Source organism: Neodiprion fabricii, chromosome 6, assembly GCF_021155785.1.
Source record: "Neodiprion fabricii isolate iyNeoFabr1 chromosome 6, iyNeoFabr1.1, whole genome shotgun sequence".
Taxonomy (NCBI): domain Eukaryota; kingdom Metazoa; phylum Arthropoda; class Insecta; order Hymenoptera; family Diprionidae; genus Neodiprion; species Neodiprion fabricii.
This window is the reverse complement of record NC_060244.1, coordinates 26827345-26855175: the sequence shown is the minus strand read 5'-3', so window position 1 is coordinate 26855175 and position 27831 is coordinate 26827345. Positions and strand designations below refer to the sequence as shown.

The 27831-nt window shown below is 43.2% G+C and overlaps 3 protein-coding genes across 15 annotated transcripts in view; 2 read left to right on the top strand and 1 right to left on the bottom strand.

Moving 5' to 3' along the window:
* Nucleotides 1-22303, top strand: part of LOC124185676 (atrial natriuretic peptide receptor 1) — a 136436-nt gene extending 114133 nt beyond the window's left edge. For all 13 annotated transcript variants that reach the window (XM_046576675.1, XM_046576676.1, XM_046576674.1 and 10 more), the window contains 6 exons: nucleotides 6537-6686; nucleotides 11202-11394; nucleotides 14715-14889; nucleotides 17054-17152; nucleotides 18217-18308; nucleotides 19579-22303. In XM_046576675.1, the coding sequence (XP_046432631.1) occupies nucleotides 6537-6686; nucleotides 11202-11394; nucleotides 14715-14889; nucleotides 17054-17152; nucleotides 18217-18308; nucleotides 19579-19938 (1069 nt within the window). In that variant the 3' untranslated portion in view covers nucleotides 19939-22303. The remainder of the gene's footprint in view (nucleotides 1-6536; nucleotides 6687-11201; nucleotides 11395-14714; nucleotides 14890-17053; nucleotides 17153-18216; nucleotides 18309-19578) is intronic.
* Nucleotides 22304-22400: 97 nt separating this feature from the next.
* Nucleotides 22401-26449, bottom strand: LOC124185681 (proclotting enzyme). The gene is made up of 8 exons (XM_046576684.1): nucleotides 26216-26449; nucleotides 25463-25602; nucleotides 25250-25386; nucleotides 24873-24967; nucleotides 24421-24724; nucleotides 23919-24163; nucleotides 22938-23098; nucleotides 22401-22707 (listed from the first exon to the last, which is right to left on the bottom strand). The coding sequence occupies exons 1-8, from the start codon at nucleotides 26304-26306 to the stop codon at nucleotides 22546-22548; spliced, it is 1335 nt and encodes a 444-aa protein (XP_046432640.1). The 5' UTR covers nucleotides 26307-26449; the 3' UTR covers nucleotides 22401-22545.
* Nucleotides 22766-27831, top strand: part of LOC124185678 (semaphorin-5B) — an 86005-nt gene continuing 80939 nt past the window's right edge. Inside the window, exon 1 of the mRNA XM_046576679.1 lies at nucleotides 22766-22831. The gene's annotated coding sequence lies outside the window, so the exon portion shown is untranslated. The remainder of the gene's footprint in view (nucleotides 22832-27831) is intronic.

Genomic DNA, 27831 nt, shown 5'->3' with positions numbered 1-27831 from the left:
TCGGTGAGGAAACCTTGGAAAATCAGTCATCTCGGCCTTGTTTCAACTCGTTCAATCGCCCGGTCTCTCTGTTATTAAAAATATCCCTCAACGTATAAAGGTAATTTTTTTAATCTTCGTTTTTACTTACCTGAAATTCCCTTTCACTTTAAATTAATATCACCTACTCGGCGAAGTCGAGTGAGTCAAGTGCGCGGTAGAATTTAAAATGATACATATTTTATACCTCTACGTCTGAATATTTATACACGCACGTTTCACGGTCCTTTTTAATCAGCTTGCTAATTTCCATTTTTTAACTTGTGTCTTTAGTTCTTACTCATTTTTTTTTCTCCTTCGCACGCGGCTGGTTCATTGTTTACGTATTTACTGTGTATTTTTCACCCATACGTCAATTAGGATAAATAATTTATCGCACGAACGTGTGCGTGCCGCGCTCTTCTTCCACACATCGTTACAAATCCCCGACGCCGTATCGTACAGGTATATTATGCATACATTATACAGACATACTCATGCCGTACTCTGGATTATAAAGTGTAGAGCGATGCAGCGGCGCGCACGTTGCTGTACGACCGATGTACACATATGTATAAATACGCAAATAGGGCATATAACACAATTTCCGATACGTAGGTACAAAACGGCAGAGTGGATCTGGTATTATTCCAGGAACTCGAGGACCGTATAAATGTTGATATTGGAATCGGAATGGTATTGAGCCACTTCTAAACTGGATCGTCAGTTTACCCCCTGCAGGGTTGGCAATGGCATCAAGCCCGTTGTTCAACGGGTTAAATTTCTCTCCGACAATTGAGTCGAGGGTGAATATTTTTTTTACCATCTTCCTTTTTTCATAGTTTTTCTTTTTCTGTTGCTTTCTTCGTAAACCCATCCTAACTCGACTCTCGAATGACTTTATTAACCTCGTTTGGTCTTGGTTTTGATGTTTGGTAAAACGATGCGTCTAAATGTTGAATTTTTACCATATCAAAGTTAGTAACGTTATCGTACCGATTCATGCTGAGAAAAAACCGTTATTTCACGATTTTGGAATTGTACGAAATTCAGTAAACCGCAACAAAACAAAACACACTCATATTTCTAAATCTTATTTCCTTAAAAATCGTTGTAAGATTAGGAAAATAGTGATTTTTTGCTCAATGTTTCATTACGATAACGTTACTAACTTCAGCCTGGTGAATTGTTTGCACAGGCGCGATAATTTCTTAACGCAGATAAGTTTCACTGTTTAATTAATTATACCCTCGAAAATTTGAAATCTGAGGTATTTTTTAATTCGCCGACTTTCTAGCCTTGATATCGTCGTACTCCGATGTTTTCGCAAAAGAAGAACGTGCAAAACCGTAAAATTCGAAACGTAACTCTTGACGATGATGCGAAACGGCAATATATAGCGCGGAACTACTTCCCAGCCAATTACTAACTTGTGCGCTATATCTTTTTCCCAACTTTCAAACCCCCCTCTCGCTGTTCTCGTATTCCCACCTAATATTTTCCCGAGGATGGGAAAACCGGAAAGACTTGATGTCCCGCGGGAAAGACTTCTCGTACAGGTATACGAATTTAATTCTTATATACCCGTTGGATCGTTTTTTGCAATGCAAAAAAAACGTCAGACAGATATGACGGATAGAAAATAATATCATGGTTGATAAATCGTCGGGAAAATTCCCTGGCCAACTGTAACGTTCCGTAACTGTTTCCATAATTTATGTCAGGTACTGTAAACTCTGTAGCTACTCACCGTACAGAGCTTTTATTATTCTGTGTTTCTTTTACTCTGAATTCACTGAAAGATGGAAATTAATCAAATCGATACAGATGGCGAGGAGGGTGAAAGAGAAAATTAACTAAAGAAGAAATACATCGTTTGTTTGCATTAACTCGACTCTCGGATGGAAATATATACTCCCTATTTATATTATAGGAAATCGTGTTTTAGTTCAAGGGTCAAAATATGTACGGTCGTGACAAAGGTTTTACCCCCTTTCCTCTCCAATTTAGTTACTGCCACGATTTTTTTTATACTATACAATAATTGTTATCTGTATAACAAGCTCATTCTAATGCCACTCGAAATATCTTTGAGGCGGTGGTTCGTGTTGTGAATATATTTACCTTTTCGTTTTCGTATTTCGTACACAAAATGAATGTACACGTACCAAAGCGAGAATTGAATACTTCTTTTGACAGGATTTCAAAATGCCAGCGAAAAGAGGAAGGAGAAAAACAAAAAAACACATTTTCTCTCATCACGTAGGCGGGAAAATTTAATTTTTTTTCTCCATAATCTTCTCTCTTTGTAAAGGTTGAAGTTGAAAGGCGTCGTTTATCCGAAGCAGGCATTAATTGCTCAGAAAGAGATGTCTAATTAAGGAACCCGCCGAAAAATGGGCCTACAACGTGTTCGAAATAAAGCCTTTTTTTTAACCTCATTACGCGACTAACACACTGTCCAGGAATATTAATCAACGGTTTATCATCAACATCGCATCGTTGTCTATCGGTTTAATACAACTCATTTGTAGATTGCAAGAAAATCCCTTGTTGCATCGGTTTGAAACGTCCCGCGTGTAATATCATCCAGAATTTAATCGCCGCCGGCGAGATCGCGAAATGGGTGATAAATCTCGACGCTGCAGACTTTTACGGGGCAGCTCTTGATCCGCGACCGCAGACTGCAGCTGCGATATCGCGGAAATGTCGGCTCTCCTCTTTTATTTCAAAGGCTCTCTCGGGGCCGTTCACCGAATGCAGGACTCTTCGTCCTGGCCCGACGCTACATGCGCCTCTCGAGGATCTCTGCTGACCCTTTACGGCGCCGAAACGTCGCTCGAACCTCCGTCGTAATTGGATACAGCGATTCGACCGCGGGGTTATTTGCCCCTTTGATAAATCGGAAGGCTGGTCGCGGTGCGGTTGTTCGAAAAAACCGAGGAGAAACCGCGCCGCCCAGAAACACTCGCTGAAATGAATAAAACAAATCCTGGGACGTATCAATTCCTGCAATGGGACATTATATGGGTGAACGCTCGACTCCGCGTTTAATCCTGCGGAGCATCTGTGTTATTTCTTGTCAAGAAACACTCTTGGATTTTTTCAATCGAATTTTCTTTCACTTTCGGTATTGTGTGTTGCTAGAATTATCTCGGAAGTAAAATTAATCATTCTAACTCGTTAACGTCGATTTCGAGTGATTTATGTTGATTTATATATGGTCGTGTGATTCTCGTTTACTTGTTAATTCAATACCGATTAATCTCAATGATTTCCGAGCGATCTACGCGATTTACAGTGATTTTCGAAGCGGACTGAATCAATGGAGATTGAATAAAATCATTGGGAATTGCTGGAAATTATTAAAAATCGATCTGAGAAGTGGAAATCATAGAAAACACCAGATAAGATGGAAATCATCCAGCTCGCAATTAGTGCTATGATTTCCAACGCTTGTCATGTAATTTCTTCGTTACCTTTACGCGACTTTGAGTGACTAGCAGTATTTTCCAACAATTTCAATCATCTCGATCGATTCCTCGTTATTTTCATGATTTTTTCTTTCCAATTCTTCAACATTTCGGTTATTCATGTTTGTACAGTCAAGTTGTTAATTTTTTTTCTCTCCTACAAATTTTTCATTTCTCTACGTGTGTCATATATTTCGTGAATTATTAATAACCCAAGGCCGGGGCGTTTGACGGTTATTAACTTATTGACATTACGCGTAAAACTGTTGCGAGTTTTGTTAATACATGAACACCGCGCAGCCCTTCAATTCTGTAGCTGAAAATCTTTGAAGTCAGTAATTTCCGCTGATCAAATTTCACTCCGAAAATGAGCTTACAACGGCCTCGCTACACCCTGTTTCAGTTTCGCTTTGATCAACCCTGCAAGTAATCTTCCTACCTTCCGGCGCTCGGAAGGTATATTTACACTTATACAGCACACAGTAACGCGGCTCGACGAATGGCTTATTTTATATAAAACCCGAAGAATTCTCGTCAAGAAACTTTGACATTTGATTATGTACCCATCTTCGATCGCTCGCTAGATTCTCGTCGGCAATCTCGTTCTCGTCTTTTCTCTCTCTCTCTCTCTTCGCCCTTTCCGGTTTTTCCCTCCTATTTTAATCAGCAGGAAAGAGAAACATGGCGAACGGTAACTATAAAAGCACCGTTGAGGGTAAACCACACAATTTTTATTTAAATTCTTATCCCGCGTAACGAGCTTTGCAGGTCTTTTATTATTATACCTGTAGACGCATAGCTTAACCGCATGTAAGCTTAAAAAATTCATACCCCCATCTTTTTCCCCTGTTCGTACAGAGAAATTTTTTGCGACAAATTTGCTCCGGCATGCCGCTCAACGTACCCGCTGAATTCTCGCTGCAGCTTATTTACCCAGGAAAAAAATTTTCATCGCTGTCTAAATACATTTTTTCTTCGCGACTCGCTTTGTCAGCGAAATACAAAGTTTTTTATACGTTTCCGAAACTGCAAACTTCTGGCTTGTTATACAACTCAAACATCGTGCGAAACTGCGCGAATCACGTTACACGTATATCAAGATCGAATTATAAAGTCGTGACAAAGTTCGTAACTGATCGGCAAGTTTTACAATTCTCAAATATTTTTATCGTTCTTTTTTTCCATTTGACACCTATAATGCATGGAAATTTTAGGATTTCAAAAATCACTTCGAGCAGTTTCGCTTTCCGAATTTTTATACATTTTTTTACAGTGAATCCATAATTCCAGTTATCGCATGAACGGATTTTTTCGAGTGAATACATCCACTCCACCAGCCGCAAGAAACTTCCGGGTTATATGGTGAATAGAATTTTTCCTCAAGACCGAGAAACTCGTAGCGTCAAACGTATTTCAAGAGAGGAGATCAGCGTGCTTAGCAGCATTCGACGGAAGCCGCAGTAGTCGAGCCGAGTGTCGGGTCGGGCAGAAACGGCAGTAGTAAATCCGCTTTGATCAGACGGCGGCTAAATCGCGTCTGACCGAGTCGAAGCTGCGCCGCTCGCCACGCGCTAATTTCTCAGAAGTTGCTTCGGAGCACCGACGCAATCCGGCAAACACGGCACGTGACGAAGCGTCGAGATCGTGACTTCGATCGGCAAACTATGCAGGGGTGTGATTGGGTAATTCGGAAGCGACAAACGTCGCAAAGCGCAACGTTGTTTGTATATTTATCCTCGCTCGTGTTCACTGACAGGGATTTTTGTAGGTAGAAAGGGGGAAACGGAGGAAATTTTCAAGTCGCGGTCTTCTTCACGCCTAGAGTGAATTTTTCTTGCAACCCCTGTTTCGGGGTCGACTGGTTTTTCCTTCTTGCTGACGTTTGCGGCTTCTTCTTATTTCTGCGACGAATTCTTCCCTCTCCCATCCAACCGAAATCACGATCTTCATCCAGGGACCGAGGCGATGTGCTTTCGTGCTTTCGAGCCGATTCGCCGAGGCCGTTTAAGCGGCACCCGCGACCAATTTGGACACTGAGAAAGGCCGTGAAGCCTTTCTTCCAACTTTCGCGTCGCGTTGTTCAATCCGTACCGACGAATATGCCGCACAGCCACTACACCCCGTTTTACAAACACATTTATGAATTTTTTATATTATCGTCTATCGCAAAACGCAAGTTATTCAACACGTACGCAGCTGACCGAGTGAAAACAGAGCTTGCAGAAGTAAAGCTCGCACTGTCCTGTAGGTGGTTAAAAAAAATTTGATTTATAGAGTAAAAAAAGCTTTCGTCAAATTTGTTTTTCGTCGGCTTTTTTTCTTTTTTTTTTTCTTTTTCGTACCCTCAGTCTCCGCGAGGCGAACGTTAATTGGTTTTGTTAGCCGGAGTTCGTTCCTGAGTCCTGTTGCAGAAACACCGCTCGTAAAGTTGAACGCATTCGGGGAACGTCGGGGAAAAGTTTTTTCGTCCAATCCCGTCGCTTTCAGCTTTTCTATACATATACCTTGTGTAGTGAGGCATTATACGAGACGTCCCACTTATTTGCAGTACATACAACTTACGCACATGCATACATTCATAGATGTACAGGCGTACACGTTTGCCTCTACGAGCGTCAGATGAGCCTAGCGGACGCCACTTGACCCTTGACATTTCCTCGCTTTTCTCTACTCGATAACGAGAGTCAGCTGCGTCATCCACGAAACTTAAAATTCGATTCGATTCTCGATTTCTTCCCTTTTCAGTCCTGCTGGACATCAGACATGGAAATCACATCCCTGCTCGCCGGTTTTTGTTTCTTGCAGTTAACGTTGTTATATTTATACAATAACCGTTGTTAATCAGGGAAAAACATGGCTCGAAAAGAGATGAGATGAATTTTTTTATCAATGTTTGTTTACGTCTCGATCCCGTTTTCTTGAGATGTTTTTATTTGCTTTGTTTCATTCCCCCTATGCCTTGGCTAGAAGTAAATCGCAACGAGAGTGCGAGAGAGAGAGAGGGGGATAGAGACGGTGATTGATTGGGAAAAAATTGTGTTTCAGAGATTACGAGAGCAGCAATATACTGGACAATCTACTTTCCCGGATGGAGCAGTACGCTAATAACTTGGAGACACTCGTCGAGGAACGGACCGCTGATTATTTCGAGGAGAAACGCAAGTGCGAGGAGCTGCTCTATCAGCTACTCCCAAAGTAAGAATATTTTTCAAATCTTACCACGTCTGAAAAAGAGAAGAAACGATGAAAACGTATAGAAATAATAAAACTTGGCGGTATCCGCCTCGCATTTCAAGGCCGAAATTCAACCCGGCTCAATTTCGCCTCGCGGATGAATTTCGGAGCAATACGACGTATGTATAACAATCGAGTTCCCGGAGTGCGTGAAATTTGAAAATGTCCGTGAATCTTATTTGGAAATGTGTGCAAAGACGCCAAAGTTTTTCCTTCGACTGGAATTCGGCTGATCCGAATATACGAGGTCGTCCAGAAAAGATACATCGACAAAAATGAGGAAAATTTAGAAGAATTTTCCTCATAATTCGAGTGATTTTCTTACAATGCTCGTGTTCTCCCTTTGTTCCCGGGGCTTCGGGCAGCCCGCCGGGATTAAAGGTAGGTATCATATCCTCGCACAAGGCCAGGGATAGAGTCCGAGCATTGCGCCGGGAATCAAAAGAAACGCCGATAATAGCTTCGGGATCCCCGGGAGTCCCTTTGCTAATCGCGGCACGGCGGCTTTCTCCAACGCCATTTTCCAGGTGCAGGATATCGAACCGTGAATTCGCCTCGGCTACCTGCCTCCGTCGCCATGGATCCCCGAATATTCCGTCGGAGCTCGAACTATTCACCCAGATATTCGCCGTTTCGATGACAATAATCACGATCGTTTTGATCCTGCATTCCGCGATTAGAATTGGCGGTACGCGTATTATGTAATAATCAAGAATAATGACGGCGGGTGGAATAAAGTAATTACAGCGCAACTTAAATTTCGTAATAAATTGAAGAGCTCTTCTTTTTCTAGTTTCGTAGAACGCTCAGTAGCTGCGGCTTATGTACAGGATCGATAAATTCTCGATTAATAATTACCTCCGTGTAACTAATTTGCCGGTGAATTACCGCGCGGTTAATTTCTCATCGTCTTACCGCGTGGCTACGGCGAAATTTATGATTTCATTAGAAGTAAAATCTATGGGCGAAGAGGCGAAGGGAAGCGTCTCAAGAGGGAAGAAATTTGGATGAAACAAAGCCGGGGGTTTATCACTAATTAACGATTATATGGGTTTTCCTCGAGCATGGCAGTAAAATTGCGTATTCTTGCTTTTCTTGTTCGAACCCTTCGCTTAGTCGGTCAGCTCGAAACAGGGAAAGAGGAAAACGTTCGTCATTCGGATCGGTTTAGCACCTTAAAGTACACGATCCATGTCAACCGCAGTTTACACGCCTTCGGGCTTTAAGCTCTACGTATACATGATATACCTACTCAGAGATGAACCGACTGAAAATGATTTTTGCGATGCCGTCGGCGTTCCGTCGCCTCTCTCCCGGAGGCTGAAAAAAAGGCTGGAACCCGTCGGGCAGATAAATTGGAAATCTCCATGGAATATTAAGCAGCAGCAGCAGCAGCAGCTAGAGTCTGGCTAGTGGCGAGTAGCGATATGGATTTATTCTAAGCAGCTACGCCACCGGCGGAAGATGGCTGTCCGCGGGTTTGATAGAACCGAAATTTTTTCACTCGGGCGTAAAGAGTTTTGTTTTTCCTAACTTCCCTCTAACGACATTTGAATAACGTAAGATTTCCTAGTTAACAATTCATAATCGGGACAAAATATCTCTGGTACGGAATCGTTGTTCGTTGATGAGTTTTTTATTGTACGATTTTGGTCAATTTTTGTACAAACCAACCGAACCCTCGTCGAATCTCACGAAAGGTAAACACCTGATCATTTTATCGGCACGATAATCGCATTTTTTTTTATTCCTACTTTGTCGGATGGGAATTCAAGAATCGATGATTCGCGAAGAGGATCAACCTGCGTCGTGGGATAAGACGTTAGGTTTTTTACATTTTGCACGGCCAATTTTGGGACGAAGTAATCCAAGATCTTGGCGCTATTGGCGCGCGAAGAACGCTCGGAGGTTAAATTTTCATGTAAATGGTTCGGAGCGAGAGAGAGTTTGAACTTTGAAACGCGGTGGCGGAAACCCCGTTCGGAGAAGTGCTGATCATTGGTCGATGAATAAACCATGAATTCACAAGAAGCTAAACCAATCGAGCCGGGCGTAAATGGTACGTGAAATTAGGTCAAATCTACCGCGATAGTAGGCGAACACCCCTGCATGCACACTCCGTACGTACGCGATTCGCGTCGAAGGCTTTCAGCTCGCTCTCTCTATTTTTGCTGCCGCATTGATCGCCGTGTCGATGAAGTATCTTGAAAATTTTTCTACAAGCGCAACGAATTAATTCTACCAGAGTTGCGCGAGATGAAGTCGTAGAGAGATGTCGATGTGTAGGAAAAAATAAAATGAACGTAAAATTCCGCGATGAGTACATGCATGTACACATATTCCCGAAGGATATGTAATTTGCCAGAATCTATTAGAAACATAGTAGACAAATATTGTATATCTGTTGTCGGGAATTTATCTCGGGGAGTAGTCGGCGGACATGTGTAACAAATTTTCTCCTGTATGTGTATCTTCCCGAGTAAATATCCCGCAGCAAAACGCGATACGTGTTTCCCTGCCGACAGAAATGTGTGCGTGTGACGTAATATCAGCACGCTTCGTGCGTCACATTGTCTTTCGGACTCGGTGAGTTCACGTTACGGTTTTGAATTTAATGGGATTTTTTTCCCGAGACACAGACGAACCCGTTTCGCCGAACTCCGAGGAAAGCAGACGAATGCTAAATCCGATAAAACGCGTTCCAGTCATCGCGGGATTAATACCTTTTTCTTTGCCACGATCAGCCCGCTTTTTTCTTATTCCCTGTCTTCTTGCTATCTTTTTTTTTTTTTTTCTAACCCTGCTCCCGGGGTGACGTCCCCTGGGAATTCAAAACGAACGTTACGCCGAGCCGCGGTGATCAGTGGCAATTTTATCGAGTCGTTCGCGATCTTCTCACGTTTTGTTTAAGGATATTCAAAAGGTGATATGAAAATATTGCCGAGTTTCGAGGATCCGAACGCCTAGAAGTTTGACATCACGCATTTTCGTTACGGTGGCACGATTCCGGTCGCCGAGCAGCTTTGCACAAGTTTTCTGCCTAATCCTCAAAACTAACTTTTCATTCTACCCACACCGCGACCTAGAAACTCAAAGGCCGAGCCTTTGTTAATAAGCTGGACGTCGAAAGGGGGAAAAAATGAAAAATAGCAGACACGAGTTTCTCTCAAGTACCCGCCTACAAAGGGACCGTGCCACATTTTTCGACTCGGACGTAACGAAGAGCTTGAAATTTTTCCGCGATGTCCGAAATTAAGAGCCTCATTGCGTGACTGTAATTGGCAGAATAACGTCAGGATTACCTGTCAAACTTTCGAGATCCTGTAAAAAGCTGGGTATTTTCGCCAAGTGAAATATAAAAAGAAGGGGGAGACCAGACTGACAGAAGTGAGATCGAATTGTTCGATCCATCAAAACGATGGCGGTAAAAGGTTCGAAAAGGATCCGCGGAGCAAAAAATTCTAAGCACTGTGACGTCTATGACGAAGTAGTCACAAGTAAGAAGAAGAGAGTCGGAGTGGATAAATTCGGCGGATCGGTAACCGCGAAGCCTGCGGCGTGTCGGGTTTGGCGACGGCGGGTCCTTTGAGGTGTCCTTCGAAGCTCCAAGTTCGACGTTCTCAAACTTGGAAAATCCGAGGTTCCGAACTGAAAGCGGCGGGAGGCTGAAGGTTCCCGGAAATTGCGCCTACCTTGCCGAATCTAACTAGAAGTCTATACATGTATAATTCAAGGAGTTAGTTTCGAACTTGCAGGATCTATTTATCGGCCGATCCACCAGTTGGTAACAAATCGCGCTCAGGGGTGAATTTGAGGGAACGTACGTGTCCTCCGCGTTACAATTTCAAGAAAATAGCTGCCGTTGCACGTTCGCGCCGTTACGTGGAAACCATTCGTGCAAATTTTCTTCCACGAATACGGGGCGAGAACCCCGATGAATCGCTGCATTAGGGCAAAGGACTCGTAGTAACTGCAGATAAGTAGAGAGTCCATTCTCAGACTTCCTTAGTAGACTTCCTCTGTAAGGATTTCAGGAAGTACAGGGTAGACTGTTAAACACTTTTGTATTCCAAGTATGTTATTCGGATACGGAACAGGGAATTCACCGTACACTTACAGCTTATTCAATTTACAAATACAATAAATTTACCACACAATTTAGTAAATCCAAATTACTTTTTTTATTTTTCTTTTTCCTACAAATTTAAGTACGATCAAAAATTTAACGCAAACGCATAGTAAGTAACTTACGTCGCTGCACCGAATTTGATTTCGTAAATTGACAACTCTTTTGTGCGGTAAATTTACAATCATTTTCAACAGTTTAGGCACTTGGTCCGAGTTTGTCCTCCACGAACGACGAGGGTGGAATGTCCTTGTGGAAAAGTTACTGTCCTGTTCGTCGAGTCGTCGAATCCTTTCGAATTATCAACATCACTCTCAGACTCTTTGACCCGTCAATTTTCACTCTTTCAGATCGGTCGCCTCCCAGCTGATCCTCGGCCAGAGTGTCATCGCCGAGACGTACGACCAAGTGACAATATACTTCAGCGACATCGTCGGTTTTACGAGCCTGTCTGCCGAGAGCACGCCGCTGCAGGTTGTGGACCTCCTGAACGACCTCTACACCTGCTTCGACTCGATCATCGAGAACTTTGACGTCTACAAAGTGAGTTATATTCTCACGTTTTATTTCATCCGCACGCAGCCCCGAGGCGGGCACTTACAGAGAGGCCTCCCACCCCCGGAGCGGGTTCATCTTCGTTTGTCAACAGCCAACGGGCACTCGAGATGAGAAAGTTAGACCTGGTTCTGAGCTACTGTGGGTTTCCTGATACGCACGTAGATCCACAAACGTCGACGTTCTTGGCAGAATTAGTTGAGACGGCGCGAACCTCGTTACAGGCAACTCGGCATACCAACAGCTGCTTCTCTCCCAGGACACTTCTCGTCCATCCCTCTTTCCCCTTGCAGACATTGTAGCCGCTTCTCTCATTTTCTCATCTTTGTTCTAACCGGAATTCCGTGCCTTGCATCAAGCCTAGCATCCGCCTCTCCGCCTATAGTTTGAACTTTCCCTTCTCTCGGACGGATAATCTTCTGTATTGTACTCGCATATTTTACGTGCAGTTTGAAAACCTCACGAAATTCCCGTCAACTTTTCAAATGCTCTCGGCGTTGGACGGTTTTTTTATATTACGTGGATTTATCTTGTTTGTACGGAAAGGAGACGAAGACATGTTTGCAGTTTCGATGAAATTTTAGCGCGAATCGTGGACTGCGGAAGACAATCGAGCGGGAAAACGGAAGCGGTCATGCAAATCGGGGATATGTTCTGGAATTGAACGAAGCTTACGTAAGACTAGAAATAATATCTCCCGAGACGTATTCACTAGGTATTTTATCAGGCGTGACTAAAATGTTTACAAACAAGGAACGCCGATCGGGAAAAGGGGACGGGGTTAAGGTCAAGGGTGAGAGTGAGGATTATAGGCTGTGTTGGATGGTAGCAGATGCGGTAACGGTATCATAATAATTATCATCATAATATAGACTGCAGAGGATGGAGAAGTTTCGTCGTTGTTCATCCGTAGGCTAAGTTGACCGGTACAACTAATTTTCATAAAAACTTTCGCGAAAGAAGGATTTATAAAAATTTTCCTTTCGCACGACGTAGAGAATTGAAATTCACCGAGATAAATATACACGGCGATACAGTTCGTGGGTACAGCGACTAATCAACCTTGTGTACCAATTACCGTAATAATCTTATTTATTCTTATCGGAAAAATTACGACCGACGGAATAAATCCTCGCGGATTTTTAACACGAGTGAACGAACGAATATGAAGAAGAGAAATAGAAAAAAGCTAAAAGAACGCGGAACGAAACCGTGACACTGGACCTAAACGCGAATCCTTCTGTTTGCCCGTGTCGTACAGGATTTGAAAACCTCTTCTTTAAATACGTCAGTGGCGTAAACGGCACGTACCAACGCTCGCGAATTTGCACCTTTCTCCATTTTTCCATCCCGTAAAAACTCCCTCGGTTCGAACACAGCGATATCGTTGAAAATTATCAGAGACCTCAGGAGTACGCGGACTCTTTGATCGAGAATTATTTATCACGTAGAATGTGACAGACGAGATTTGGGCGAGTGGATTGCCTCCGTCCCTCCCTTTGTGTGTCGGCAGTGTGCCGATCCCGATATCTCGGTTCGACATTTTTTCCTCCTTCGCGTCCTCTCGATTTACACGCCTCGTCGACGCCGCCGAAGGCTGGACAACCAATTTAATTTCTTAAATGCGAAAACCGGCACCTTATACCGCTGCGTATTTCACGTCCGCGTTGAATAACGCAATTGGATTGCGAAGGGACGAATTCGCGGCATCCAAACACCTCGATGAACCTTATTCTCCTTGTTTTTCTCCTTTCTCACATTTTTCATCTCCTTATCCTCGTACCTACTTCACGGAATTGAATTTTAAGTGAGTTACGCGACGCGACGTGGCCAAATTGACGAGAAAATAGAAAGCAAAAAATAAAACACCACCGAGGTTCGAATCAACTACTTCCGCCACGACGTTCAAATTTCACGAAATCAAAAACCGGCATCAGATTTTTACGAGTACCGTAATTTCGTTTGGTATATTAATTTTCGAACTTATCGTCGCCTCTCGCACGTTTTGAAAATTCAATCTCCCGCCGGCAGGATGGAGAGGTATTAAAAATTGAAACGGTGAATAAAGCCCACCGCAGCTTGGATAAGGCCACATTATTATTCCGGTATACATGCGCATATACGCTTCGTGAATTTTCTCCCTCGCCCTCACTCCGTGTGTGCGTATATACGTATATATATATATATATATATATACATATACATATACGAACGCGTGTACGTCAGAGAGTGTATTACACGCGGTATGTGTACGTGTTCCTCTTTGGTGAATTCCCCTAGCCGAGTCGACTTGCTCTGAGCACTTGTTACCCTTGGTGCTTTAAACAGATTAAATTACGAGGAGCTGTAAAACACCCTCTGGGTATAATTTCGTACGCGGCATCCGCGCCGTCGCTATTATTTTCTCATATTTTATTTCTTTATTCTCCTTTCGGCAACCTTTGCCAAAAAAAAAAATAAAAAATAAAAAAAAAAAAGAACGAACTCGCGTGCCTGAAAAGGGCCCGTAAAATCCGAGTAGCCCTTACTCGTCATCTTAACGAGATTGTGTCGTGTCGAACACGCCCGATTCTCGTCTCGATGTCTCGAAGAAGAGGCAATCGATTCCCTCTCACCTTTCCTATATTTTCGCATCAGGAAACTACCCTTGGGATGTTAAATTTCATTATTTTCTTCGAAAAACGCGAGGCCTAGAGTTTGTTGTATAGCTAAATGTACTTGGAGGAGTTGAGAATATCTGGAGCTTACTTTTTCACCCTTGTTATGTGACTCTACCCTTATTGGCAGAATCAAGACCCACGATTTTTCGACACTCTGAATTACCCTGACGGAATTCGACTTTCTATTTTCGGTTTACCGCTGACCCGGGAAGTTCAAAATTGTACGGTTCAACAGTCGAGGAAATCATTTGAAACGACTGTTGCACCGTTGAGATTATTGTAGTTACGATATTGATGAAAGATTTGAATGAAATATTCAGAAATCATTTGCAATTCCGTGCAATCTTTGAAAATATTGTGATCGTGAACAGCCTTAAAATCGTATGCAATATTTCGGGGTCCGTGAATCCTTCGGAGTGACACAAAATGAAGTACAATTTTGAGAAATCGTATCAAAAATTGTTTCACACTCCCGTGAATTGATTAAAAACCCGTAGAAATATCCTCGATTCGTACGAAACCTTTTGAAATCATTCAAAATTCTGTGACGTCAAGTGTCGTAGAATCCGTTTGGATCACTTGAAATCTGCATTTGATTATTTGTTGAAATTGTTGCTAAACATCCGCATCAATCGGACGTGTTTGCAGGTGGAGACGATCGGTGACGCGTACATGGTGGTGTCGGGACTTCCGGTGAGAAACGGAACGAATCACGCAAGGGAGATTGCAAGGATGAGTTTGGCGCTGAGGGACACCGTGATGACCTTCAGCATCCGGCACAGGCCAAACGAGCAGCTCAAACTGCGGATCGGGATGCATTCGGGTAAGGAAAAAACGAAACGACGACCGGAAATTCGAGAGCGCAAGGCTTGCGAAAAATTCCGAAAGCAGCAGCGCGAAAATTTATCTGTCACGTTTTACGTTTCACTTCACCGCCGTAAGGAATCGCGTTTCAGTTACCTTCTCACGTGGTTTGACAGCCCGGAAGTCGTCGACATAAACCGACGTAGGCGTTGCGTTACGCGGATCTTTTTCCTCTCCGTTGGACGGCGAAATTTTTGCGCATCTTTTAGGATCAAGGGCGCGTCATTCATGGCCTGAATCGAAAGTTAGGAAAAGAGGGAGAATCGGTTGTGAAATTCCTAGCGACAGTTGTTCCTGCAAATTATAATTAACGCGAATGAAGAACATTCCGGCCAAACGTCGTAGAAATGATTCTGAGTAAATTCGAGTAACAGGATTGAGACACGATTAAGATATCGAGAATTTGAGAAAAGGTGTTATCATTAGAAGGCTTGAAAAGCTTAAACTCTGCTGTATTTTATCCGATAGTAATGTTTTCGGCTAATTTAATTCCTCCCGAAGATCTCCGGAAATCGTGTGAAAAAAAATTCACGAGTAGAATTATCAGTAGTTGTGGGTAGAATAGATTTTCGTCAACAATAAAGTGCATTTACGCCTTGTAACTGTATCGTGATACAAAGTGTCTTCGATGTTTCTCAGATAATCTACGGGGGTTAAAAATAAAAGAGTTTAATCATTATCAACGTGTTTCACTTGACTTTTCTCAAATTGCTCACATCTTAGCCATCAAATTCATTCCTATCAAACAATCGAAATGTCGTTTTACTCGCGTTCCGCGCCATCATTGGAACAAATGAAATGACTGGAGATTTTTCGAACGGTTTTTCCTTTCCCCCTCTTCTAACTTTTTGTTCATACCGTGGATCCCATTGATCCTTAATTCTCTTTTACCGCTAAACTTTTACAGGGATTATTATGGAGATCCAGGGGATCTTTATATTGAGGAATTTCCAGCTGAAGCAAGCAATTAGCCGACGACTTCAAAGGCGTGCGAAAGCGCGGAACCCGGGGGATTCGGAATTGATATAAAACGGCGGGCACTCTGAGCGGTGAATTTCATTAATTTCGTCCCCTCCCCCCTCCCTCCTCACCCCGCCCCCTTGAATCAAGGGGAAAACGCGCCACTGTCTTTGGCGCTGGGCTTCTAATTTGATATGCGTTCACCGCGTGGATCTTAAGCTGCGCTGCGGAGATATCGCAGGGTGGAAAAGTCGGAGACTTAAAAGCGGCGAACGGCCTTGGTTCGGAGTTTCGAAACGCCGTCTCGCTTATCTTTCGCGCGAGGAGAATAAGGAGGCTCCGAGTTACATGTCGAGATTTGATATCTAGTCTGCCCGGGTCCCGCAGGATAATAAAGAGTGCTTTTCTCCATACTCCTTTCACTTTTTTGCGAGCTAGTCAAGCCGGCGGGACCCTTTTCTAAATTAATCTTTTCCCGCCTGGCATATTTCCAGATTTCACGTTACTGCACGCGCGGCGTGAAATGTTCAATTTAAAGTTTCTTTTTCTTCTTATTTTTATTCTTGTTCTTGTTCTTGTTCTTCCGCTCTTTCCCTCGAAGAGGAAATGAAAGAATAAATCACAGAGTTACGGTCACAGCTTCTCGTTTCAACCGAGGAGTCTCCTGTTTCGGTAAAGTTGCGCATGTATCGCGGTTCCCGAGTAATCGTGCGTGCGGGGTGTACCTTTCGAAAAATTTCATTTCCGGGATATCGCAATTCGGAATTGGAATCTCGGTACTACGTGCCCTGTGGTTTTTTCCTCCTTGACCCAAATCCCATGGCGAAACGATCAGCTGTGGGAGTTTCACTGTGCGAGAGAGGTAAATTTAAACAAGAAAAGCTGGAGACTGTGAAAAATGTAAAAAGGAAAATTGAATTCAGATGTCAACAATTGCGTGTACGTATGTCTACGCGTGCGTATGCGATCATTGAAAGCACAGTGGTATAATTTCTCCGTTCGCCAAAGGGAAACGCCGATTTTGAGGAACATCCAATTTCTCTGATTCGGTAATTCTTTTACCCTCTCAGCGAATTTCAAGCTCCCAGCTCCGCTTTCGCAAGATACGTACGTGCAGAGATATCGAGAAACGAATAAACATCAGCGGATTGCCTCGTTTTCAGGACCCTGCGTCGCCGGGGTGGTTGGACTGAAGATGCCGAGGTACTGCCTGTTCGGAGACACGGTGAACACGGCGTCGAGAATGGAAAGCAACGGGGAAGGTAATGAATTCTATTTATCGGGAAAAAGCCAAGGGGAACGGGAAACAAATCGAGGAAAAATTATCCTTCGCAAATCTCGTCTCCCATACTTGGCTATATCTCAACTTTCGAAGCTACTTCGCCTTCGCCTTTCCGATCATCCCTTCGTCCGTTCGTCCATTCATCCACTCATTCTTACTCTCACTCTCCTCGTGCCTCGCGAAGCTTCTTCCGACCACTTAACCAAACGACTCTGCCTGCAGGAATTATTCTTTCACTCGACAAAAGCCAGTCTCGATTCCTTTTTACTTTTGTATACCCACGGACTCTTCATCCATTTGCCGTATTCCCGTACATACATATACGTATATCGAGAAAAGGGCAACGATATTCGGAGGTCATCAATCCTCGAGCTGTTTCTAATCGTCGAGAAACAAAGTTTTCATTAGACGATGGAATTAACTTTCGTTCGATACACTCCGTGTCGCATTATATACGGATCTTGAATGTAACAAAGCACCTCTGTCCGACTAACTGGATACGTGGGTGGGCATTTCGACGTTAAACCAGAAGCAGGTAAACAAAATTCACTGTTTGCTCGGCGCAAACCGAGTTTCCGCGATTCAAACTGGTCGTGAATCAACAGATGCTATATACCAGCACCGTCCTGAGTTAACATATCGCCCGAGGTCAAGGGCTGAACGAGGGCGGATCGCGGAGGGAAATATCTTCTCACGGGAAATTTATACGTATTATATACCTCGATTGAAATCTCCGAGTAAATACTCACCTCGCGCGACTCTCTCATTGTCAGTTGGCCGAGGATCGGTCGAGAAGGGACAGGAAATTTGCTCGGCGCCTCTATTTCTCACCTCTCCTCTCCTCTCCTCTCCTATTAATGGCCATTCGTTTCTCTGGGAGATCGTTGACCCGCGAACGAGCCTTTCGATCCTCACGTGTCACCGTAACTGTACTTCCTGACCGGCTGGTAGCTTCGTTTAATTAATGTTTATCCGTGTACTTTCTCTTTTTCTAATTCGTTTCTCCTTTCATTGAGTATACGTATTTTCGTCCACATCTTGCAGCTCTGAAGATCCACGTCAGTCCCCAGACTAAAGAGATCCTCGACACCTTCGGCACTTTCGATTTAGAGTGCAGAGGCGAGGTCACGATGAAGGTCAGTAATTCATGTAGAATTATCGTTTCCTCCATTTTTTCTTATATCAATAATAATGACGTCCAATGTTTTTCTTTTTTATCAACATAAGTCAAACTACAACTTTCTCATTTTTTATGATCCGTGTTCAGTTTGGACATAAATGCAAATATATATCCAGTGTGAAAGAAAATTTAAGTTTCTTATTTGATTGAATTTTATTCTTTTCGGCGATTACAGGAAAAATTGTTCTCAGGAAGAGCCTGATTATTACAGAGAGGAAAGAAAATGACTCTATAATATTCCCTCGACAAGTTTATCGAATTTTTCTCTTTTGTCGTTGTCTTTCAGAATACGCGAAGGGGGGAATTTAATGAACGGTTGTAGGTACCTAAATTTTTTTCATACACTCCAGCTACATCTAAGCCTCGATTTGCATAATAGCTTTGCTTACCTTATGAAATTTTCGTTATACCGCTCACACTTTTTAATTCTATTATCGTTGGAGCGCGGACCGTCAGGCAGTCAATCAATCATCCGTTCTTCAACTCGCGTCCTGCGTGCAACCCGATATGCATACGAGTAGATATACAAGCGTATACATTTGATAACAATGCACCTTCTCTCCTCTGCCTTATATGCATTATTATACCCCTTACAACGTGGAGAACCGCTTTATCGATACATGGGAACCCCCTTATATTTCGATCACAATGCGGCTGATGCATGAATGTAATATTAATAGAAAAAATCGACACAGAAAGGAGGATTAACCAATGTCTGCAGTGCTTGCTAAAGTTAGTAGCTTGTTTTTTATTCCGTTTAGACTTTGTTCGGATATTGAGAAACGAAGAAGAAAATAAATGGTCGCTTGGCAAATTTCACTACGTTTGTAGGGAAAAAAAAATAATTAGTAGATTTCGCTGATCGTCAGGAATTTTTCAACTCCAGAGACAAACATTTTGAAAATATAAAACCTACGTAGGCGTCACGTGCCGTCGTTAATATACAATAATCCCTCACCGAAGTTAAAATCAGAATAAACAGTGTAAACAATTTGTTCACTGGAAAAAAAATTGACCGACTTGAATTATTTTGCAACAACATTCCTTTATGCAAGTGTAGAATTCTCAATAGTGTTGGGGAAAATACGTGAAACATTTTGCAGGGTTTCGAAGGCCCAAAAAAACCGTGGGTATTTCAAAATATCAATCTACAGCCGTCCAAATTCGAAGCGACTCATCTTCGAGTAAAAAAAAAAAAACAAAAAAAAAAAATCATTTGATCTCAGGGAAAGGGGACGATGGTGACGTACTGGCTTCAAGGCGAGAAGTCAAAGACGACGAACAACAACAACGTCCAGTCGAGACCGGTTCCGGTTCCGATCGGGGCCCAGAACCAGGTGCCGGGGATCGCGCATCAGCAGCACCAAAACCTCCAGAGTCGTGGGGGTCCGACGCTGACCGGAAACGGGGCACCTCCGAGCCTCTCGTCGCCTTCGCCGCGGCACCGATCCGGGGGTGGTGAGGGGGCGACGCACCCCCAAATCGCGACGCATCTCACCCTCGAAAGCGTTCCAAATCACTCGGATTCCGGTCCCGGTGCCCCGCTTCTGCTCCCCACGTCGGCCGGGGCCCATCCGAGGGTCTAAGATCCGCCTGAGAGGGTTCAAAGGGGGGCGAATGTTTCTTCGAGGATTTTTATCCTCTTACGAGGATTGACGGTGATCGGGAAAAGCGGAGATGCCGACCAAGTGGGGGAAAGAGAATATAATGAAAGTAGCGAGAGAAACGGGATATGTAATGTATGTAGGAATTAACGGTTAATTTGTGTGCAATCGTTGATAGTTTTGTGTATTCTTGCCTGCAGCGATTGATTCGAATGCGGCAGATTATCGTATCGCAGTCAGGAAAGTGAAGCTGAAGGACTATTCTTCGTAATTTATTCGCCAGAAATTAGTGATCTCTTTGTACAAGGTATCGCGGAATCAATGTTACCAATTATATTATATAATTACATGCGCGCACACACGCACACACACACACACACATATATATACATATATATATATGTATATACATTAGGTAAATGATTAAATGTAATGATTAACAAAAATTGATAAGTAATGGATAAATTAAAGAAATCAGAAATATAAATAAATATATTATACATATATATACATATACATATGTATATCGTCGGATCAAATTCTCCGAGCTTATTATACATACGTAGAGTGGTGTATAATTGTATACGGTGAAATAGAAACCCAGAGTGAAAATCACGAGTGGAAAGAAAATGATAAAAAAAAATATATATATATTATACGATAAGCATAAATAATAAACTACGCGGAAGGATTATAATGTTATAGTTGAGGAATATATTATTTCCGATCTTGTTGTATACGTATTAATTACGGCGGGATTTTCGAGTACAATACCCGTGACTCAGTATTATCAATCTAAGTTTAGAATTTTTTTCTCGCTGTTATTGCTTCCACCCCCGTTTTTTTTTCTCTTTGTAATATACATAATTTACGTATGTAACATATTTATTTGGTCTCCAGTTATAACGCATAAATACGGAGCGCGTTTCGCATCGCGTGATTCGTAACTATACCTATTGTTATTATCTATCGTCATAATTTTTTTTTTTCATTTCCGAAAAAGTTTAGGGCATACAATCGTATTATAGGAATGCATGTAGCACACATACACACACACACACATACACACATATACATATTAGATTATATTGTACCTTTAAAATAGAGGTAAATAGAAAATCGTCTGTACGGTCGCGTCGCGTTCATTGCGCCGCCAAAAGTTATTAATTCTACGATAATAAACGCTCTATGGCCTATTCCGAGGCAAAAGGCCAACGGTAAGCAGTTACGTATGACATTACTAGACAATTAAGCCACGATTCAAAATATACGCATAATGATTGTTACACAGACGTGTTTACGAAGCTGTTTGAGAGTCTGCGGTTAACTTTAATAAGTCCTACTACTTCTAGCCTAAGTCCGAGAGTGAAATATTTGTCTTATACGAATTTCGCGGCTTACCTGTCGAAAGTTGAGGAATTTTCATCGCCGAATCGATTCTGACTTTTCCTTGGCATATCGTACTTGTTTCTTAGTATTACAATTAATACCTTTCCCTCTGGCCGCAGGCTGTCAAACTTGATGTTAGAAGATTAAGATTATTATTATTATTATTATTATTATTATAAATGATAAATGGTATATTATATATTATAAAGGATATATGATTAGTTATTGTATATTATACTGTATAGACGCATATATATGTGGCAAAATATTGCACGCATATGTGTGCGTGTATAGTATACGAAATGAAGCTATAAAAAAAAGGATGACAAAAAAAAACTTATCACAAATCGATGTGTATAGAGTTTAGAGAGCCGACGAGGCTGGGCCTCCGGCTAACGCGTGACTTTATGAAAAACGCGGAAAAATAAATAGCTAGATACGAGTGAGAGAGACGGAAGAATAGAGAAGGAATATGAAAAATTGAGTACACAGTTAACGTGCTTTAAGAAATTTTTGAGCACACAGAGAAGCTGTTTATAATACCGTACAACAGTCACGATACGCACGATGCAATTAAATCGAATGTAACGAGTGAATGAACGAACGAACGTTTGAATGATCGGTCGACCCGCGTTGTAAAATGACGTCATAAAAGATAACTATTAACGAAAGAAGAAAAAAACGAACAGGAGCAAACAAAATGTGACTCCCAATGACGAGAGGTTACAGATACATACATAGATATATAAATATGCATATTCATATATTTATGTCGTTTATTCTTATCAACATAATTAATATACGTATAATAGTCACGTGTACCGACGGTGTCGCAGCTCGTAATAAAGTTGAAGTCGTTTTCAAACATTCTTTCAAACGATCAATCACTTTCTTTCCTTTATTCACTCACGCGCACGCTTTTTCTTCTTTCTCGTTCGATTCGGTCGACGAGAAAAACTTTTCAAAAAAATTGTCAATTTTCAAAGGGTTGAATGTCCCCCCCTCCCAACAAAAAAAGCAAACTCCAATGGGTAATAAAAGGATAAAGAAAAACCGTATGAAAAAAATTTTATTGTTGTAAAATACTTTGGCATATTTATGTAACGTACATTATTATTAGTATGTATCGTAGATTGTATAAGAAAAGAAAGAAAGAAAGAAAAGAATTGCGACTAACTGCAACACGTTCTTAAACCATTGCTAAAACACAGCGTTTGCAAATATCCAATCCAGGTAACGGTTCACGCGAGTGTAAACGCCCGGATGTCCTGGCTCCCCGCAACGAATACCCCACGACACGATACCCACGTTCACCCATCTTCCATTTCCCAATTGGTGGAGCAGCGGCCCCCCGGAATCACCCTGAAAAGAGTGAAGGAAATTTATAAGAATAAGAAGAAGAAGGAGAAGAAGGAGAAGAAGAAGGCGAAGAAGAAGAAGAGGCGCGCAGTATTTAAGCAGGGTATACAACATCCGATCGAGCAAGGTACGTGCCACGCAAGAAGAAAATTCTTACAATTAGAGTTAATATTCGTTCGATATTCCTGCAATCCCGAAACCTTGTTTCATTCCAATGAATATTCATATCTCACCTGGCAGGAATCTCGGCCACCCTCAAACGCCGCAGCGCACATTGCTGTGTCGGGTATTCGCTGGGTGAAAGTTCGGACGCATTTTTTTTGGGGCCAAATCGGTACCGCGACTTCCATTAACACGGAACTTGCCGGTCCGCCGAAAAATTGGGTGCCCCAACCTGCGGGGAGGGAATATGGAGGATTAATTTCGTAATTGGAATTAAATTTTCCTAATCGAAGTAAAGTAGACGTGACATTTTTTGCCGGTTTAGTACAGTGTGTGGCCGCATTCGTCACGTGTACAAAAAAAAAAAAACAAAACAAATAAAGCTGGCTAAAGATAACAGAAAAGTGTTTGTTCGGCTTTTGAACGCTCTGGAAATTGATTTTTTAACGATTGAGTAGACAAATACTGTGCTAATATTTACTGCAGAAGATATTCCTGCGATTGGATCAATAACTGAATAGATTTTTAGTACCAGAAACGGTCGATATGACACCTCTACTCTACACGTTTTAATACCATTGAGTTTCATTCACACAAATTTATCAGTCGAATTCTATTGTTGATACCAAAATCTTTGACCGCGAAAAGAATGGGAGAACATTGATAATTGTAAAGGTATTCGTAGAAACTAGTCACATAACTTCACAACTGATAGAGTAGAAGGTTTTGCAGACCGGCTTAAATTCGTTTGGCGTGCATCGCACTAATTTTTATTAAACCCCCAGGGGGTTCAGCGACTCGCGCACACACGGTCGGGTTCGTACCGCAACCTTTGACCCGCGCCTTCGTGGTTAATTACTAATTTAAGGACGGCCCGAAGGCTGGTTCCCGGGGGGATACTAGCAGTTTCTTTGGCAGAACGCGGTTTTCCCGTTAGCAAGGTACGTGATCAAGCAAGCGGCAAATGCCTCCGGTCTAATATTCAACATTCCGTTAGAAATTTAGGATTTTGAGCAGAGACACGCCGCTGCCGCAAGTCCTCGCAGTCTCACCGATCACGATCCCGCTTTTGTTCTCAAAGGTCACGCCAACCGGAGGCAGGCATATCGGCCATATGTAACTGCTGAACGTAGTCGGCCTGTGCATCTTCACGATTGCGATATCGTGCTCGTAGGTGCTCGGGTCAAAGTCCAGGTGCTGCCTGATCTCCGTCACCCGGAAATCCAGCGCCCTGGTCTCGTCCTGTCGACGGAAGTCGTACTCCCCAAGTCTCACCTTGATCTCCCTCGCCTTGAACCTGAAACCAAAACCAGGCACCCCCGGGTTCTCGGACGCTGTGAAGACTCGAATAATGCTCACGACAGTCAGCTCGGAGGTTCTTTTCCCCCCGGTTTTGAAAATCGGTTTAGAATCCATTCCTATTGTACCCCGTTAAGCAGTTACAAAATGCGAACTAAGTACGTTCTTTGAAATTACCGACTTTTTTCTCACTTGGATATCTTGGAATAAATCGTTGGAAGCCTTTTAGAAACCGTTTCTAAGTTTACTACTCACTGAAAGACGCAGTGGGCGGCCGTCAGGACGTGCCGATCGGTGATCAGGACACCGCCGCAGTAGTGAGAAGCTTCCTTGCGGAGGAGAGCGGCGATCCAGGGCCACTCCTGAGGGTCGGCGGGTCGGCCTCCGACGATGCGTGTCCTTGACCTGGTGCTGACCCCGCATCCGCGAGGCCCGCGAGGCTGTAACGAGGTCCTCGTAGCTCCCGAGCCCTGGGTCACATTTTTATTGGGATCAGCCGTCTCTAGGCCGTCGTCGATGCTCTCGGATGAGTTTGATTTTGGGTCTTCGTCGTCCGCACCTGAGGCGAAGAATCGTGGATTTTGATTCGAGGTGAAGTGGCGATGAATTTTACGGACTTGATATTTCACAACCCAATTTACAATTAGATCGAATCACTCGGGGTGTAAAACAAGCGTATAACAATAAATCTTGACCGTCTTACTAACTGGCAACAGCTGGCAGAATCCCAGCGACGCTCTCCACATTCGGGGTGCTGCTTTTTCCGACTTCGGTTCCGTCAGGACAGCAAACTCCCACGTAACTGTCGAACGTTATTTCTCAAATCAGTGCACATTTTTACCATAGATATCGCGGGGGGAGAAAAACTTGCCGGATTCAAGTACGAGATGGTAATTATATGGACAGCACTTTTTTTTTAGTAAAAGTTACTCGACGATTGCGGTATTTTACAAGCTGGAAGAGCATTCGCGAGTACAACTTCAATACCTTCGTGCTAACAAGTAATTCTCACCTCGCTCGCTGTAATTTCTATTTCATAAATGCGCTGTTCGTATTATAATTGTAATTACAACGGTTCACTCACGTTTGCTCGATGATACAAAGGTATTCCATGAAACGCGGCGAGTTCGAGCGAAACTCATCGAGGACGCACATGCTAAGGTGCCTGCAGTGTCCCTTTTTGTCACCCGGTGCGACGCAGGCTTGATAAGGTTTATTGGGCTGAAAAAGTGTAACATATAAATGCTGGCGACTTTCCTCGTATTGTTTCTGACACGGTATTCAAAACTCAAGTAACCTTTGGCTCCCTCACAGCGTCGCCTAAGTTTACCGTCCTCTTTTCTCTCAAGTTCGAATGGTCTAGGTTGACGGGTAGTTGGAGAGGCTTGAGGCCCTGAAGATTCGGGCCCCATTTAAGGCTGGCCAGAGCATCAGGATCTGTAAAGATATCCAGGAGTCAGTTTGTGCGTATTTTCGACTGTACAATATCACGCGAGCGCAGAGTGATATAACAGCACTCGGTGATAGCAGGTTCGGATTGATATTACTATCGAGAAGCAGAGGACGCGGGCTTCCTCTGCGAACGGGAATCACGGAGTGGGTTCCGCGTGGCGTGAACAAAATGGAACGGAAATATGCAGCTAATTAAACTCCGAAATAAATCAAAACATGATTACGTAGGGAGGTGGATACGAAGCGAACGGCTCAAGAATTCATGGCCAAAGTCAAGAGACGATGTACATCGTCGGGTGCAGACCTTTGACCTGGAATTCTTCTCAGGATGAGCCGGTACTTTCACTGCGTTTTCTACACCCACGCGATCGTCGTTGTATGTTATTACACTTTTTTCCGAGAGACGCTAACTCGGTTGTCTCTGAATTTATTGTTCGTTTCACGGTTGAAAAGGAGGGTAAAAAAATTAATTCGAACCGTACTACACGATCATAGTCGATGATTCACTCTTTTCGAATTTCACCTACTTTTGCACAGTGATCGTCAAACTTTCGGCACGAATTTGAATAAATTTCACGTGAAATGAGTGGATACTCACCGATGTAGGTCGCCGCATCTTCCTCAACTGGATGGCAGTTTGATCCTACCGATAAGATGAAGAGCAGCAATACTGCAGGGTGGTGCCGCATTTCGCGGAATAATTAATTATTCAAACTCGATTTTCACACTCGCGATAATATATCGCGGCCGGTCATCAATCCGGCGATTTAATAATTCTTGAAAGCAAAACGCGGAGTGAGTTTATTCGAAAGACCACTCACGCTGATCGTAGACCGCAGACAACGCCACCGAAATCACGAGACCACCGCTTATATACTCGCGCCTGAGGCGCAGATGCCATTGTACGCGGCAACGCAACGTAGGTTGCAGACACGCAGGCGGCGAGATATGCGCCCACATTACAGACTAATGATTGTGCCCTTAACGAATGTGATTTATAAGTGTCGCTTTATCGACAATCGAATCTTATTATCTACGGTGTCGCCGAGTATTTCTCACGAACGATAGCCGAACACAGACACAGGTGAAATCCAAAAAGAAACGTAGGCAATTTAACGCAGTACAAATAATAAATGGATTCGCGATAAATTATGCGAAAAGATAAGATCCGGGCGCGAAGTAACGGTTCAAAGTCAGTCAGTCAGTCAGTCAGTCTTTCTTTGAACCGATTGACCTCTCTTCCGAGCCGCTGTTGCAAGAGAATCGCCAAAGTGAACCAGGTCTCGCTTGCTTGCGCACAGGTACAAGATAAATAACGCCTCACTCGATAATCTCCTGTCAGTTTCTAAACGCTCTTTCTACGGAAAACTTCATCCGTGTTCCGCCGTTAAATCCCGCTTCGACAGCTTCCCATCCCATCTCCGCTTGCACGCCTCCATGACGAACCACATGCACGCGCACCTACGTTCATGCGTATAATGCAATGTGTATTCGCACTTCACTTCTACGTGTACATCGGGCTAATGTACCCCGAGATTTTTTCCTACTCACTATTCGTGACGCTTGACGCGAAGCCGGAGATCATCGTCGCGTTTCTCTCGCAAGAAAACATTTATTTGCACGATTACATTCGAGTTGCAGTGTCGTGAAAATTTTCTCTCTTTCCAACCGAACGATAAAAATAATCCTCTCCGTACATCAATCGTTGGGTCTTACGAGTTTTCTGCATTTTGAAAATTCCCTAGTCTCTGAAATCATACGAATGATCAGTATCTTGAAATAGAAGCGTTAAACTGTTAATTTTCACCCAACAAGCATCGACCACATTCTGCTGATAAAGAGAGCAAATAACGTTTGACGAAACCTAAAGAGTAAAGAACCCTTCGCCGGGTCGCCGAACATTTTTGCTGATCTGCAAGCTCCAGTTTAGCAAATCCGTTGCCCATACTGACACAGACTCGGGTATAGATATAGGAAAATGCCAGTGAAGTACGTACTTGGCGCAGCGCAGATTTCTGGGTACCTCGCGAACTCGGCGAGGTTGGCATGTGCAGCATGTAAACGAGTATGAGATACCGGCGGAGAGATCGGATCGGGGGCAGCCTGAGGGCACTTCCATTTAAGGCACCCCGAAGGAAATCTCCTCTCCGCTTCGCTCCGGCCGTCGTTATTCTCGCCTGATATTCACCATCATTGCGGTCTCTCTCGTGCATG